Source organism: Manis pentadactyla, chromosome 6, assembly GCF_030020395.1.
Source record: "Manis pentadactyla isolate mManPen7 chromosome 6, mManPen7.hap1, whole genome shotgun sequence".
Lineage (NCBI taxonomy): Eukaryota > Metazoa > Chordata > Mammalia > Pholidota > Manidae > Manis > Manis pentadactyla.
Genome location: NC_080024.1, coordinates 132,970,653 through 132,987,903, shown reverse-complemented (window position 1 = coordinate 132,987,903; position 17,251 = coordinate 132,970,653). Strand labels below are relative to the sequence as shown.

The 17,251-nt window shown below is 47.8% G+C and overlaps 1 protein-coding gene across 1 annotated transcript; it reads left to right on the top strand.

Annotated features, from left to right (window-relative positions):
- Window positions 1-856: 856 nt before the first annotated feature.
- LOC118928908 (lipoxygenase homology domain-containing protein 1-like) lies at window positions 857-17,210 on the top strand. The gene is made up of 7 exons (XM_057504337.1): window positions 857-865; window positions 2,066-2,258; window positions 5,921-6,081; window positions 9,041-9,506; window positions 9,990-10,144; window positions 12,001-12,134; window positions 15,226-17,210. Exons 1-7 carry the CDS (start codon window positions 857-859, stop codon window positions 15,413-15,415), a joined length of 1,308 nt encoding a protein of 435 aa, XP_057360320.1. The 3' UTR covers window positions 15,416-17,210.
- Window positions 17,211-17,251: the final 41 nt, after the last annotated feature.

The following is a 17,251-nucleotide window of genomic DNA, read 5'->3' as shown; positions in this document are numbered from 1 at the left end:
GAATGTTGTTTCCCAGCATGATCAAGAGCAGCAGAAGACATGCGAACAGTGGTTAGGCTTCCAGAGTCTCACTGGGGATGGAATGTGCATTTTTAGTGGCTGTAGTCCCAACATTCCTTTACCTTCACAGCCAGGACCAATGTACCCAGGTCCCCAGCACTAGTGGAGGGGACACTGGTATGCAGGGAAGGAAAAGAGGAGAGGGAAGAACTGGAAAGGGGGGTTGAAATCACTTCCCAGTTCCACACCCAAGTGCGCATCCAGAGTGTCCCCAGGCAGCCTCCTGCAGTGCACACCCCAGGCCACCATTCAGAGGTTCTACCAAGAAGATGGCACCTGAGTCTCCCGCTGTCCAGGCTGCAGGTGGCCCTGCTGCAAGGGGTCTGCGCACTTCAACTGGCAGAGCTCCGGTCCAGCCTGAGTGTTGGAAACTTTTCTAGAGATGTCTGAGCTGGACTCTGTGCTACTACTTGCCCCACTCAGGGTGTGGTTGCGGGGACTGAGCTGGTGACAAGCTCCCTTCTGAAATCCTACCTGTCCTGCCCTTGCCCGTCTCTGTGAGTCTCACCCTATTTCAGGTACTCCAACAAAATGCACTCTGGGGAAAGCTCTCACATCAGTCATTTATACCTGGATGGTAATGGAGCTTAAATTAAGATTTTCCTTGATCAAAATGTATTTCCATCTTAAGCTGAATTAATAATTGTAGAGTGAAGTGCTGTTCCCATCACTAAGAATTTCTGGCAGCAGCCAGCCAATAAATGAGTTACCTTTATTTGCTTCAGTTTCCTCATTCATAACAACAAGGGATCCCATGGGATTGTTATTAGCACTTGACTATGTTAGTAACGCCCACATGCACGAAGTAAGTACTCAATAAATGCTATTTGAATGGTTTGCTCTGTGTCAGATGTTAACTGTTGAATTGAAAGACTAGTCCCTGCCCTTACCGAGCTTCCTGTCACATCAGATAGAAGCCATCTGTCCCTGTCTTTACCCTTTCGGCCAGTCCCTCTGGAGGACTACCACAATCCCAGCATTACAGAAAGACAAAGTTTTTCCATGTCCTTGGCACACACCCGCAGGCTCTTAGACGTTATAAACATGGCTGGTTTCCTTCTGAAGATTCCAGGGGATTTGGGATACATGCATTCAGCTATGATGGTATTTCCATTACCAGCTGCAAAGAGGCACTTACTACTACTGAGAGCAAGAGCAGGGCTGGCATAGACGATTTTCTAAATCTGGCCTTTTAGCAACAAACTCATGGCTACTAGTATCACCCCTCCAAACCTTCACAGAGAAAATATGGGGGACAGAAGGAATCTCAAAGGCCAAATGACTGCTCCACCTGAGGTTAGAATTGCCCTGTATACAGCATTAAAAAAAAAAAACATTAAAGCAGTTTGAACACTGAAAAACCAAGTCCTTACAAGGATGGTAACGTGATCATCTACGCAGTCATCTCTGTTGCCCATGGGCAAGGAATTTAAAATGTAAAATAGCAAAGCAGGTGGACTGTTGAGGGTTATTGGAGAAAAATGTTCCTTGGGTCCAAGAGTGAGAAGAATTGGGCACAGAACTACAGAGTCCTGAGAGCACTGTCATCTCTAGGAGGAGCATGTCAGAGAAGAAATGCAGAAATAGGTCCAGTAGGGTATTGTTCAGAGCAAAACAAAGCCAAATTAATAACATAGGTCAGAAGCAGATGGTTAACACTTTGAATGTTTGCCTTCTTGTATAGCCACCACTGAACATTATTAAGTACATTTCGAAGTTCATGCTACACTCACTCCCCAGCCTGCTTCTCACAATTTCCCTATGGGTGAGCTGGACTAAAGAGAGGGGAATGGAGGCCCCAGGCAGGAGAGGTGATGCCCTCGTCCCCCAGCTGCCTGATAGTGATGGGACTGGGACCCAGCCTCCTCCTGCTGAGTCTACCTTTTCTGCGGTAACTGGAGACCCAGGTTTAGGAGAGCAGTTTGCACTAGTGTTTGGCGAGGTCTGTGTCTGAATGATTCTACACACTGGTCCTTGCTTGCTCACACCCTGGGTTTCCTTCCAGATCAACAGGCTGGTGGTCGGGCATGATGGCACGGGCATGCATGCCGGCTGGTTCCTGGGCAGCGTCCAGATCCGCGTGCCCCGCCAAGGCAAGCAGTACACCTTCCCTGCCAACCGCTGGCTGGACAAGAACCAGGCCGATGGGCGCCTGGAGGTGGAGCTGTACCCCAGCGAAGTCCTGGAGATCCAGAAATGTACGGCAGCAGCAGGGTGGGACCATCAGCACTGTTTCCCCTGCAGGAAGGGGCAGTGGGGGACGAGGAGGACTGGGGGCCAACCTGGGTCCTGTCTCCAAGCGGGGAGCTGGAGCCCTGTCTCCATGGGCTTCCAATTGCCTCTGGTACTATGATTCAGGGATGGCGGGGGAGAAAGGTTCATGTTACAGATGGGGAAGCCAAGGACTCAATGGATGAAACATTTTTTTCCATGATAAAGGCAGCGAATGATTCTATAAGAAATGTACATTCTCAGTCCTGTGTACAAGAGGAGTTTGAACCATAGCTCATGTCTTCCCCTGGCAAGACTGGCTGAAGAGATAAAGCTGTTGATTCATTCATTTATTCAATAAATAGATATTGAGTGTTTCTATGAGCCAGCACTGCCCTAGGATCTGTGAAGGCAGCCATGAGCTAAATAGAACAAATCCTTGCCCTTGTGGACTTTATATTTCACCAGGGCAGATGAACACTAAATATATACCACAGTGCCAAGTAAGAGCTGTGAAGAAGAAGAGGCAGGATAAGGGGTTAGCAGTGGCTTGGGAGGGGGCCTTTGTGGGCAGGGTGGTGACGTCTCTGAGTGAAGGTAAAGTTTAAGGTGATCTGGCACCCATTTTACCCCTTATGGTAAGGCTCAGAGAAACAAGGTTATCTGAAGGATCAGGAAGATAATGGGACCAAAATCTGGCATAGAGAATGTCACTTCACTTCCCTCACATCTACCCTGAAAGCAACTGCTCACAGCTCACTTCCCAGGAAGCATCCCTGAGAAAGAACCCCAATATCAATTTACCCCTTTTTGTTCCAGAACACCTTATGTCTTTTCACATGTGAATTTCCTCTCCCCAGCCAACCTGGAGGCTCCTGGAGAGCTGTCATGTACACATGCTTTGTAAGGGAACTGCCAGTGCAAAGAATTGACCCCTTCCTTCTTCCCATAAATTAAAACTAATTTCCATCAAAGTAATATAGGATCTAGTTAACAAGATAAAGATAAAAAAAGCAGATAAAATCTTCCCTCTATTCTATGCTCCTTCAGAGAGAACAACTTTTAAATTACTTAAGCTTTTTCTTCTGAAATTAATCTCTATATTTTTAGTAATATATTTATTTCTTGATTTTTAAGTCATAGGCAGTTAACTATTGACTTCCTATTATGGAAGAGGAGGATTGTTTAGCACACACGCATGTGCCTATGTGTGTGTGTGTACATACACACTTCCCCTCCTCCTAGCTTTCAATAAAATTAAATCAGTATTCAGTTTTCACATTATTATGACTGCAAATATTATTCACTGCTGAGACACCTACTGTATGATGACTGCATTTCATTTTTGTATAACTTGTTTTTTATGAAGTTAGTAAGAGCCTCACTTTTTCATTTCTATTGTTTTCTGTATACCAATCTGTATTTCTGTGTACCCATTTATACACCTACCCATCTGTATTAATGTGCTAGGGCTGCCATAACAAAATTACCAGACTAAGTGGCTTAACGAACAGAAGTGTAGTATCTCACAGTTCCAGAGGCTGGAAGTCCAAGGTCAAAGTATCAGCAGGTGGGGTTTCTCCTGAGGTCTCTCTCACCTTGCGGATGGCTGCCTTCTCACTATGTTCTCGCCTGGCCTTTCCTCTGTGCTCATGCCTGTCTGTGTCCTAATGTCCTAGTCATATTGGATTGGGCCCCACCATAATGCCTCATTTTAACTTAATCACCTCTTTAAAATCCCCATCTCCAAATACAGTCACATTCTAAGATATCAGGGGTTAGGGTTTCAACATATGGATTTGGAAGGGACACAGTTCTCCTGTAATACCATCTTATCTCCTCCTCTCCAATAGAACTAAAATTCTTTTCATATATTCAAACCCAACAGAAATTCTGTTGGTTTCCTCTCTATCTCCTCCCCCTACTCTCTGTCTCAAGACATTACTTTAGGAAGCTCTGTTTTGCTCTCCCAGCTGCCAGGAAGCTGTCCATTTGGAACTTCTTCTTTGCCATCTTTTTGCAAATTTCCTTTCTTTTTTCTCCTGGGTTGGCCCTTCCATTTGCTGGACTTTGTGTTTTTCTCTTTGGTTTATTCCCTCATTTCTGTAGAGCACATTTTCCATTAGCAGCTTCCTGAGAAAAGGTGTGTGGAAGAGAACTGTTGAGACTTTGCATGTCTGTCTGCTACTCTCACCACTGATCAATAATTTGACTTGTTATAGTTCTCCGAGTTGGAACTCATTTTCCCTTACAGTTTAGAAGAAATTATTCCACCATCCTCTAGCTCCCAGTGCTACAGTCGAGAAGTCTGTTAATACCACTCTGCTATCCAACCCTTTGGTGTTTTTTTTTTTCTCAAAGCTTATAGACCCTATTTTTATCCCTGGCATTCTGAAATTTCATGATGTCCTCACTGCCTTTTTTTATTTTAGTTGCACTCATTATTCTCAGAATTCATGGGCTCCTTCTATCTAGAAGCATTTTTTAGTTCTAGGACTATTTTTTGTATTATTTATTTGATAATTTCCAACTCTCTATTTCCTCTGTTTTCTTTGGAACTGAATTCTTAGTAAGATGTTGGATTTCCTCTGATCTTCTTACCTTTCTATGATTTGTCATTTTTGTTCTTAGGAAATTCCTTTTTTGTTCTTGAGAGCTTTCCTTAGTTTTATACTTGCTATGGAATATTTTATTTCAGCTACCACTAGCTGGTTCTTGTTCTTTAAATGCTCATTTTTATCTATCCTGATTTTGTGTGATTTTGGATGCCTATTGTTCTGAGAACTGATGAAGGATATGTGGCGGGAGTTCTCTCCACTCAGCATTCCAGCTTGTACTGAGGTCCCCTCTTGCCCATGTGCTAGCGCACCCTCACTCCCAGCTGGGCCTGCTGTCTCTAGTTCAACTTCAGGCTCCAGCCTCTCCTTTGTTTTCAGCCCCCAGTTTTTCACATTGCTGTGGTAATGGAAGATCCTCCATATTGTTGGAAATAACTATCTTAATTTGAAAAAAAAATTATAGCATTGCTGAGAGGGAAAGTCTTTTAACAGTCACTGTGAAAAAATAATGGACCCATAATTTGGAAAGACATTTTGCTCGCCATTGGGAAGTGCCCTCTAGTGGTGCATATCTGTAACATATTTCCACCCTCTAACAGGTTCATGAAGTATTAGTTCAAAATACAGACAACTCTTTCCCTGTAGATACATCTGTTGATATCATCTGAAAGGTGCATATCTTTAAATGAAAATTATAGTTTCAACCACTTGCCCTTTACTGAAAATAAGGGGGAAAAACCGTACACCCTTTGCTGTATTCAGGGGTAGGCATACAGCAGCAAGTGCCAGTTAGTGTACTGACCACTCCTGGTTCCAAAGGGCACACGTGGCACAGTGGATGACTAGGCTTTGAAGTCTGATTGATTGGGGGTGCCATTTCGACCACCTGCTCAATTCCCCTAAGCCTCAATTCATCAACCTGCAAAATAGGAACTACAGTGCTTACTCATGATATTGATGAGAGGATTAGATAACATAATGCCTATAAAGTACCAGACACATGGTACAGGCTTGGGAATGCTTGTTTTGATTCTATGACTGCTGTTGGCATTATTACTAAATGTCCATTTCTCCCCCATGCACCCACCCAGTGGTCCACTACGAAATTGAGATTTGGACAGGGGATGTTGGCGGTGCGGGCACCACTGCCCAAGTCTTCATGCAGATCTATGGTGAGGAAGGCAAGACAGAAGTGCTTTTCCTCTCCAGCCGCTCGAAAGTTTTTGATCGGGCATCCAAGGACACATTCCAGGTATGTGGGGGTAAAGCAGTAGGGTGCCAACAGAGGGCCGAGTGGATGCCTGAAAATGAAGGCACTGGGCTCAATCAGTGGTTCTCATCCCTGGCTTTATGTTAGAACCTCCTGGGGAACTTTGAGAATAATAAGTGCTGGTTGGTCCACATCTGGATCAGTGAAGTCAGAACCTCTATGGTGGGTTATGTATGTTTTCTAAATACACTCCTGAAGTCATTACCAGTGATAGTAATGTACCACCAATTCTGAGAGCCACTATAGGAGATGATTCTAATTTGGCAAAATATGGCACTAGGCCCCTGGTTATTACATCCACTCCCAGCCCTGTGGCCTCTGATTCTGTAGCTCTGTCAGCCTGGGGGCAGGGCCAGGATTCCCAGCAGGATACTGGGAGGTTTTGGGGTCTCCTGGCCATGTTCTGAGTGCCCTGGGCCTCTGCACCTCCCTTTGAGTAGAGGAGAAAAAGAGATGAGAATGTGAGCATGTTGGCAGGGGAGGAAGATGCAAGGGTGGTGCCCTTGAATGACACATGAATGTTTTATGTGGGACTCCATCTTTTTGGATGGTGTACGTGTGTCTGCAGATATGTGTGTGCAGGGAGCATGATGGGTGCCCTGTGTGTTTCTGTGCCATAGCTGCTTGGCCCTCGGCAAAGAGTCCTAGCCCAGTGCCTGGCAGAGAAGATCCTGGCAGAGCAGGGCCTGGGTCACAGCTATATGGGAGGATAGTGCTAGAGGGGACCTCACCAAGTCCAGAGTCCAGCCCCCTCATTATACTGGCGAGGAGATGGGGCCCTAGCATTTTACCTTTCTGAGTCTCAGCTTCTTCTTCAGTTCAAATCTAGCTTTATAATACCTGCCCAGCCTGCTTCACAGTCCCTGGAAGGATTAAATAGTCAATGTCAGGGAAAGTTCTTGGGAAATTGTGACCAGTCATGGAGTTATAACAGAGCAGGGCATCTCCTGGATGCCAGCTGGCTGCATGACTGGCTGCGGTGGCTGATGTGTTCATGGCTGGGCAAGCAGAGAAGATGGCAAGTGGGCCTCCCTAGGGAGGCTGATCACAAGGATGCTGTGACCTGGAAGACAGTGGACAGAATATCCTTTGTGCTGAAGAAGGGACTTACTGGGTCCAGAGCTTATCCCCTCAGTAGCTGAGAAGAATAAGTTCCTCTTTCCTAGGGATCTGGGCTCTGTTGTGGCTGATAATTTTCTACAAAGGTGATTTGGCTGTATCACAGCTTTATGAAAAGAGTCAGAAGACCTGAGCCTTTGTCTAGGTCTGGACTCAAATTATGGGACAATAAGCAACTCATGGAGCCTCAGTTTCTCTGGCACACAAGTGGGAGAACTGGTGGGAGCAGAGTCTGAGAAGTGTCAAACACCCAAACAAGGGCCCCTCAGACTGGCAGGGACTCCACATGAGCACCCCCTGAGCTCTGCAGGGCCAGGCCTCCCTTCAGTGTGAGGCTTAGAGCAGAGTGGCAGGCCAAAGGCTGAGGACCTGCTCCTCTGAAGGGAGGCTGGACCCATTAGCACTGCCCCATGAGCCAGCTGTGTGCTAGGCCCAGGAGGGGTGAGCTAAAAGGAGGGGTCCCTGCCCTTAGGAGTTCCCCTTGAGTGGGCAGAGACCAGCTCATGTGGACAGAGAGGGCACCCTCGCCAGGCCAGGACCACGGCTAAGCTCTGGGCCCACTCTGAGCCCTCTGGAAGGGACAAGGCCATGAACGGGAGAAATATCCCCAGCCTCTGGGGACAGGGGTGAGATTTTTTTTTTTTTTTGAGAGGGCATCTCTCATATTTATTGATCAAATGGTTGTTAACAACAATAAAATTCTGTATAGGGGACTCAATGCACAATCATTAATCAACCCCAAGCCTAATTCTCAACAGTCTCCAATCTTCTGAAGCATAACAAACAAGTTCTTACATGGTGAACAAGTTCTTACATAGTGAATAAGTTCTTACATGGTGAACAGTGCAAGGGCAGTCATCACAGAAACTTTCAGTTTTGATCATGCACCATGAACTATAAACAATCAAGTCAGATATGATTATTTGTTTGATTTTTATACTTGATTTATATGTGAATCCCACATTTCTGCCTTATTATTATTATTTTTTTTTTTAATAAAATGCTGAAGTGGTAGGTAGATGCAAGATAAAGGTAGAAAACATAATTTAGTGCTATAAGAGGGCAAATGTAGATGATCAGGTGTGTGCCTGTAGACTAAGTATTAATCCAAGCTAGACAAGGGCAACAAAACATCCACGAATGCAGAAGATTTCTCTCGAAACAGGGGGGGTGAGGTTCAAGCCTCACCTCTGTTGATCCCCAATTTCTCACCTGATGGCCCCCCTGCAACTGTGCCTGTCTTAGGTTGTTCCTCCCTTGAGGAATCTTAGTGGGTGAGATTTTTTTGTTCTTGAAAATTAATACTTTTTTTGTTTATTGCAAAAGTTATATATGTTTAATGCTGAAAAAAAATTTGGAAAGAGAACACAGAAAAGCACAAATGAATAAAGGAAGTAATAATAAAGCTCAGGAATCTGATGGATAAGTCCTGATTAGAGGTAGAGGAGGGAATAAAGACATCTGGGTGAGAGAATTGTATGAACAAAGATATGGGAAGAGGAATACTCGGCCTGAGGGTGATGTGTGTGGTCAGAGTGTGTGTGTGTATTTGCAAAGCAGAGAGAAACAGGGAGACCACCTTGACGATCGCAGGGGCTTAGAAGGAAATAAGTTTGGGGGGAGGGTAGGCCAAGCCAAGAGGTCCTGAAAGGCTGGCCGAGAAACCAGGCTGGACGTGGCAGGAGAGAGGGTGCTGCTGGAAGCTTCTGGGCTCAGAGGCCCTGAGCCTCCCATCCTGCGGCTCCATGCGAGGCCTGGCTCAGCAGGGAAGGTGGGGAGGACGTGCGGGGCCACCCCGGCCACTGCCGCACACTTTGCACAGCTGGAGGCGGCCGACGTGGGTGAGATCTTCAAGATCCGGCTGGGGCACACGGGTGAGGGCTTCGGGCCCAGCTGGTTCGTGGACACGCTGCGGCTGCGGCACCTGGCGGTGCGGGAGGAGGACCTCACGCCCGAAGAGCGGGCCCGGAAGAAGAAGGAGCAGGACAAGCTGCGGCAGCTGCTCAGGAAGGAGCGGCTGAAGGCCAAGCTGCAGAGGAAGAAGAAGAAGAAGAAGGGCAGCGACGAGGAGGAGGGGGGTGGCGAGGAGGAGGGGTCCTCGTCGGAGGGGTCCTCGTCTGCAGAGGAGGAGGACACTGACGAGGAGGAGGAGGAGGAGGAGTTCGGGCCGGGGATGCAGGAGGTGACTGCGGAGTACAGGTTCGAAGCCCACCGCTGGCTGGCGCGCGGCAAGGGGGACGGCGAGCTCGTCGTGGAGCTGGTGCCGGCGGGCCGGCCGGGCCCTGAGCGTAAGCCTGAGCGGGGGTCAGACGGCCCCCAGCGGGGCCCGGGGGAAGGGTGGGTGCCTAGCTCTCCTCTCACTTGGAAGCCCCACAGTGAGCGCCCAGCATGTTCCCCAACAGCTCTCCCGACCCGAGTCTGAAATGCCCCAGGGACAGGCCTGTGTGGGGTTGGCACTGCCTGGCCTGGGGCTCTCAGGAGGAATCGAGGACCTTAGGAGGAGCCCCCCCTTGCCTGCTGTACCTCGGTGTGGGGGACATGACGTGGGAGGGCTGCTCAGAGTGAATTTTCCCATGACTCTCAGCTTGTCGGGCTTCACGGTGAAGGGGAGCCTGGGGTAGGCAGGAGGGACAGGTTTAGCTCCAGGTTGAAACGTAGACACGTCTGTAGGTCCTTCCTGCTCCCACTGTCTGGCTGGATCCCAGAGGCTGAGCCTCAGCTTCATCTTGAGGCCCCAGTATCCTCAATGCTACATCTTTCTGTGTCCTCAGCCAACACCTACGAGGTCCAGGTGATCACAGGGAGCGTGCCCAAGGCCGGCACCGATGCCAACGTCTACCTGACCATCTATGGTGAGGCGTACGGGGACACGGGTGAGCGGCCGCTGAAGAAGTCGGACAAGTCCAACAAGTTTGAGCAGGGACAGGTGAGAGAGGCGGCTCTTTGGCCCTTGGGCCGGTGGTTGGGGCTCGGACGGAGGGAGCCCTCTGGTGCTTCCTGAGGCAGCTCCACCCAGTACAGTGTCTGTGGCTCAGTGCAGCCAGGTGTGATGGAAGTGCCTCCTCTGTAAGCACAGCGCTTTGTGGTGGGGGACTAGAGAAAGACACAGGTGGGGGTCCAGCACCACGAAGCCCACAGGAACTGACCAGAGACAGTATAGGAAGCAGATGCTCAGGAGATGGCTGGATGGAGCAGGGTTCAAGCAGGAAGTGCTGACATGGGCTGCTCTGGAGGAAGCTTGGTGGGAAGGAGAGACGTCAGCTGGGCCTTGGTGGGTGAGTGTGGTGATGTCTAAGGATGACAGTGAGAGGTATTCTCCAGCCATGAGACCACACGGCAAATCTGTGGGGGTGGAAACGTGGAAGGCCTGTTGGTGGACATGAGTCCTCCCTCTGCACCGCAGTTAATGCTGAGCCATAGTGAGCACAGTCTCTGGGAAGCTTTATGAGACCAATTTAAGGGGCAGGGGGTATGAGAGCCTTGAAAGACAGGCTGAAAAACTGAGCTGCATCCCCAGGCAGCAGGAATCACAGAGGCTTTGGAGCATTCAAGAAATGCACGCCCCTCCTTCCTGCCTCCAGGTACAGTGGGAAAGTCAAAACTACCACTGTTGTCTTTGTCCTTCGATGTTTTGCAATATCCTCTGGCTGGAAGACTCCACCGCATCTCCCCTTTCCCATTCCTGCCCACACCCCAAAGCCAGGTTCCTTCATCGACACAGAGAAGAAAAGAAATAACCCAAACCCATCAAAATACTGCTGGCTCCATCGACTGATTTTTTTCAGAGGCCCCTGCTTTTTCTTTCAATACTCCCTTCCCACGATTTGAGGATCAGGGTTTATTTTTGTATTTCAGTACTTACCTTTAAAACTTATAGCTGCTATGATCCTGGTTGGAAAAGAATTGCTTTAGAGGACATAACTAGTATAATTGACAGTTGAATATGGACTGTATGTTAGATAATAATATTGTGTGGATGTTAAGTTTCAGGAGTTTGGTGATTGTGATTATATGAGGATGTGTTTGCTCTTAGGAAATCTATGTAGGGGTGAAGAATGTAGGGGTGAAGGATCATGGTATCTTCCATTTACTTTCAAATGATTCAGAAAAAAAATAGAGAAAGAGGGAGAGAAGGAAAGCAAATGTTGCAAAATCCAACATTTTGGGTGTACAAAATTTCATCGTAAATTTTCTGTAGATTTAAAGATTTTTTTTTTTAATATAAAGAGTTTAAAAAGTTACAGCCAGGAAGATCACATTCACTTATCAGGTCCTGGTGTTGTCTGCTTCCTCCAGTGCACATACATACACTTGTGTCATGCATTGTGTTCTCCGCCTAAATGATGAGCAAATCCAGGTTTTCTGTTCTTGTAAATCACTTCGGATTTGCACTTCAGCTCACAAGTGCTTAATCAAATTTTGTGGTTGAAGGAGTTTATACCCACATGTGCACGCATGGTCCACACTCCCAGTGCACACCAAGCAACAGGCCCAAACACACGTCCCACAGCACAAATGCAGGTGTCCAGCCAGCCTGTCTTCTCTGCCCCTCTCATGAGCACTTTGGGCGCCCTCCTACTCCTCCCTCCACCTTTGGGGGCAGGTTAGAAAACAAGAGTGCAGACCAAACCCTGGATGTCTGGCTTCACTTCCACGCCCCCTTCCCCTTCACGGCGTGGGTCTTACAGCCAGACTCAGGCTGCCCCAGGTCCTGGGAGGGTGAAGGTGGTGGTGAGGTGAGGAGGGATGTCACCCTGCTGAGTGCTTCCTGGCCCTTCCCAGACAGACACCTTCACCATCTACGCCATTGACCTGGGGGCCCTGATGAAGATTCGGATTCGCCACGACAACTCAGGCAACAGGCCAGGCTGGTTCCTGGACAGAATAGACATCACTGACGTGAACAACGACATCACGTGAGTGGGACTGGAGGGGAGGGAGCGAAGGCCATGCATGCAACTAAGAGAGTCCCAGACACAGAGCTGCAGGGGGGTGCTGTGGTATCTGGGGTGAGGGTGGGGAGGCTGTGACATGGGTTTGGCCCTGGCAGCTGGCTGGGTGGGCACTGCTTCCCTCCCTCTCCTCTCACTGGGCAGGCCCTTGGCACCGCTTGCCTTGTCAGATGACAGTCTGGTAGAACACCCAGTCTAGGTCCATCAAGTGAGAAGGTCAGGTTTTTGGTCCCTGCCAGGCCTTCATTGGCCCAAACTCTACGCCCAGACTTAGTCACCCATATGTCTTTCCATGTATAAAGCAATTTCTAGTACATTGTTTTAACATTCTAAACCATGTTAAATGAATTTTTCTATAAAGGCCACATAATAAATATTTCAGGCTTTGGGGGCCATTTGGTCTCTGCCTTTGCAACAGGAAAGCAGCCACCCATGATATTAAATGAATGGATATGGTTATGTTTCAATAAAATTTTATTTGTGGACACTGACACTTAAATTTCATGTAATTTTCATGTCACAAAATATTATTGTTCTTCAGATTTTTCCTCAACCATTTAAAGATGTAAAACCCATGCTTAGCTGTGGGATGTACATAAGCAGATGGTAGGCCAGATTTGGCCCACAGGCCGTAATTTGCTGGCCCCTGCTGGAGACTCACAGCTACCACCACAAGCTAGGACGGGAAGGGGTACTGCCCTCCGGTGAGCGAAGAACCACACCCAGGGGAGGTGGAGCCGCAGCCCCGGAGCCAGTCTGTGTCAGAGCCGGGACCAGAACGCCTGTGGAATGACGGCTCTGGCGTGTTTCCACCATCCACCATCAGGCCACATTGCCTCTTGCACAAAAGGGGCCAAGGGGCAAAAGACTTGAAAGAAGGCCCCAGATGTGGTGGGGAGGGGTGAAAGGAGGCAGAGAAGAAAGCGGGCAAGATCCTGAGGGGGTTTGGAGCTGCCCAGGGTCTTTCAGTGCCTGGAATATAGTAGGCACCCCAGTACCCAGAGACCTGCGTGGGCTGGGTTTATTCCTGTGCACGAAGGGGAAGAGGAAGGAGTCAGTAGGCCCAATCCTCTGCTAAACCTTCTATGGGTGTTTTTAGCAGCGGGTTTAGAGGCAAAACCACCAGCTTTCGGGCCAGCCCTCCTCTGGTCTCTGGACCCAGCAGCACTGCTGTGGGCATGCTGCAGCTGTGGGCAAGCGGAGGGGCTTGAACATCGCAGCGGAGGTATCTTGGGGACAGCAGAGCCGCCACTCTAAAGCCAGCCTTAGACGCCTTGCGCGCAATCGCTCCTCACAGGTGTTGGGGGGATTCATGCCTCCCCCGTCTGGCTGGCTGGCTTTTTTCCTCTCTGGCAGGTTAGTTTCCCCGGCTCTTCCTTTGTGCGTGTCTCTTCTGTCCTTATTCTGCTCCAGCTTCCCACACACTCATTGTCTCTGCCCCGACACCTCTCTTTTATTTATGTCTCTCTCCCTTAATTGGGCATAATTTAGAACTAAAGCCTATTATTCATAAATTATTTGACTGAATAAAAACTTAATTTTCCCACTCATACATGTAGAGGCTGAGAAGTAGAACAATATACATTTTTCACTTAAACACTAATTCAATTGCAATTTAGTTAAGCTCCTCCCACCATTTAAATCCACATCCGTCAATAGGAATTGCCCCACCTGCACCCCATCTGAGCCCAGGGGCTGCAGTAGCCTTATCTGGTTCTGCAACTGCCATGTTGACAGTGGGAGACAATAGGGCTGTAGGCGGGTGTGGGGCTCAGAGATGAAGCCCTCACCTACCTGCTCCCACCTCTCCAGGCTTTGACCAGTCCCTGAGCGCATCCTAGGCATCTGGGCAGGGCTAGGTGAGGGGCGCAGACGGGGTGGGATGGCCCCACCTCAGAGATGGGCTGCATTCGAGCGTTCTGGGCTTCAGTGCCTGAGGGGAACTGCCCAGCGAACAGCCTGCAGAGATCCTGACACAGAATGGCAGGGAACTGCAGTCATCAGCATCAGCATCATCGTCATCATAAAATAATAAACCAGCAGCAGCTCCAGCAGATTTTACTGAGAACCAGGCAGTTTTACAAGCACTTTAAAATGTTTAACTCATGTAATCCTCACAGCGACCTATGAAAAAGGCAGCATTATCCTCACTTTACAGAATAGTAAACTGAAACAGAGTGGGGTTGCCAGTTAAAATACAAAATGGCCAATTAAATTTGAGTTTCAAATGAGCAACAATGTTTTAGTGTATGTTCCAAATATTGGATAGGATATACTTAAACTGAAACATTTATTCATTGCTTATCTAAAATTTAAATTTAACTGACAGTCCTATGATCTTATTGGCTAACTCTGGCAAGGAGAGGTAAAGAAACTTGCTCAAGGTCACATAACAATAGGTGGCAGAGTCGGGATTCAAACCCAATCTGGCCTCAGAGGCGAGTCCTTAATTACCCCACTCTGCTGCCTCTCTCACCCCTCGTCCTGCCTTCCCTTCTGTCCAGGCACCTCATTGCACTGGGCTCAGCCTCTTCCCTGAGGAGCTTGGACCTCCCTTCCCTATATGGTGCCAGCTGTTGCTGCATCAGCTCCTTAGCCACACTCTTTGTACCTTCTAAAAGCATAACTGAGTCATTCTATTAAAATCCACGAATTCAACTCTTAGGTGTTGAGCACCTGCTATGTACAATGCTCTCTGCTAAAGGAGCTCTGACAGGTTAATTCCAAAAAAGGTTGGGACAGTCCCCAGAAGCTCCTGTTCTTCAAGAACCTCCACTATGACCCCAACTGAGGGTTTGATATGCTCCAGGCAGCGTTTCACAGCCAGTTTCAGTGGGTGTCTGGAAACCACATCTACACATGTGCTGTCTCTTCCAGGCAAGTGAGTCTAATGGGGTGAGTCTCAGGCTAGGTAGGGTGGGAAGGCAAGGCCTTGGGGTGCAGATAGGGGAGCATTCGGGCCCCATGAGGGCCTCATTTTGCAGCCCTTGCTTGCCCCTTCATGAGACCTTCCAAAGAGATATTCCTGACCCTTCCTCATTCCCCACCCCCACAGGTACTGCTTTCCATGCCAGCGCTGGCTGGCGATGGAGGAGGATGATGGCCAGCTGTCCAGGGAGCTGTTGCCAGTGGACGAGTCCTGTGTGCTGCCACCAAGCGAGGACGAGGAGGGTGGGGGAAGGGGTGACAACAACCCCCTCGACAACCTGGCCCTGGAGCAGAAAGGTTTCCTAAACTATAGCTGATTTCTTCCCTCCAGCTCCCTCTCCTCTGCCTGTCTGCCATCGTAGGTCCATCTTCTCTTCCCCTGGGGCTCTGGGCACTTCCTCCTCGGGCACTGTATCTATCTGCTCTTTCATTCCTCCATGGCAAGAATGGGGAGGTGAGGGGGGCATATCCCACATGCCTAGCATAAGGTTAGGTATAAAGTACAAGACTTAGCATGTGGGGTTATTATCAGAAATAGAATAGGATAGAGTATTGTAGCTGGCTCTGACTACTCTTGTGTCCTCCCTTCCAGGCACATTACAGGCTCTCAATATGTTTTTGTCAAGGGAAAGAATGAATTTCAAGAGTCCTATGACACTTGTGCTCCCTTCCTTGAAACTTGCCTCCCTAAAACAATTCCAGCCTTGGGAGAGTCAGACCAGGGCTCCTGCTAATGAGCCTCTGATCCTCACAGTCATTCCAACCCTCCCCTAAGCATCCTGCAGCTCCACTGACTGGGAGCTTTCTGTGTGAGCTGGAGGTGGGGGAGACCGCATCTCTGCCTTCTGGAAGTTTCCAGACTAAAGGCAGCTGCAGGACAACACATGCTGCAAGTAAAGCGATTCATACAAATGGTCAACATGAGCACAGAAACATATTCAGTACGTTTTCTCCCTCCTCCTTTCATGGGAGGAGCAATGTGCCACTCACTCCTCCACACTCCTCTCCCGGCAGATAAGTCTACCACATTCTCCGTGACTGTAAAGACCGGGGACAAGAAGAATGCGGGCACTGATGCCAATGTCTTCATCACACTCTTTGGCACGAAAGATGATACTGGTAAGAAAGCAATGCAGGGCCGAGGTTCACCCACATTCCTCCCCAGGGAGACTGGGAGATTCAACAGAACTTTCCAAGGAATCTTGGTCATGCCTCTCTCTATTTTCAAAAAGCAATTTTAAGAATTCCCTTAATTTTGTTTAATTTTATTGTGGGAAGAACATTTAACGTGTGATCTATCCTCTTAACAAAATTTAAATGTACACTACATTGCTGTTGACTGTGGGTGTATATTATACAGTAGATCTGTAGAACTTATTAATTTTACTAAACTGAAACTTGAAGCCTATTGATTAATAACTCCCTATTTTCTTCTCTCCCCAGTTCCTGGTACCCACCATTTCAGTCTTTGGTTTTATAAATTTGACTGTTTTGGATACCTCATATAAGTGCAATCATGCTATATTTGTCTTCCTATGTCTAGAGTATTTCACTTATTGTAATGTCCTCAAGGAACATCCATGTTGTTGCATACTGAGAATTTTTTTAAAGGCGGAAATCGTGTTTTCCTTATCTATTCATCTGTCAATGGACATATGTTTTTCACCTCTTAGCTATTGAAAAGCACTGCAAAGTTGGAAGTACTAATACCTTCACAAGATCCTGATTTCAATTCTTATGGGTACATACCCAGAAGTAGGATTGCTGGATTACATGGTAGTTGTATTTTTAATTTTTAGGAACTTTCATACTGCTTTCCACAGCAATTGCACCATTTTGCATCCCTACCAACTATGTGCAAGGATACCAATTTCTCTACATCCTCACCAACACTTACTTGTCTTTTGTTTTTTTGATGGTAGCCTTCCTGACAGATGTGAGGTGTTTATCATTGTGGTTTTGATTTGCATTTCCCTGATAATTAATGAATATGAGCCTTTTTTCTTATTCTGTTGGCCTTTTGTATGTCTTTGGAGAAAAGTCATTAGTTAAGTCCTTGGCCCATTTTTAAATTGAGTTATGAGGTTTTTTAGTTATTGAGTTGAAGGAGTTCCTTATATATTTTGGTGATTAGCCCCTTATCTGATAGTCTG

What these genes read in the sequence shown, in the direction of transcription:
- LOC118928908 (XM_057504337.1), top strand. An exon ending in GGGCCGGCCGGGCCCTGAGC is followed by an intron (nt 9,507 to 9,989) that starts GTAAGCCTGAGC and finishes CTGTGTCCTCAG; the next exon opens with CCAACACCTACGAGGTCCAG. An exon ending in GACGTGAACAACGACATCAC is followed by an intron (nt 12,135 to 15,225) that starts GTGAGTGGGACT and finishes CCACCCCCACAG; the next exon opens with GTACTGCTTTCCATGCCAGC.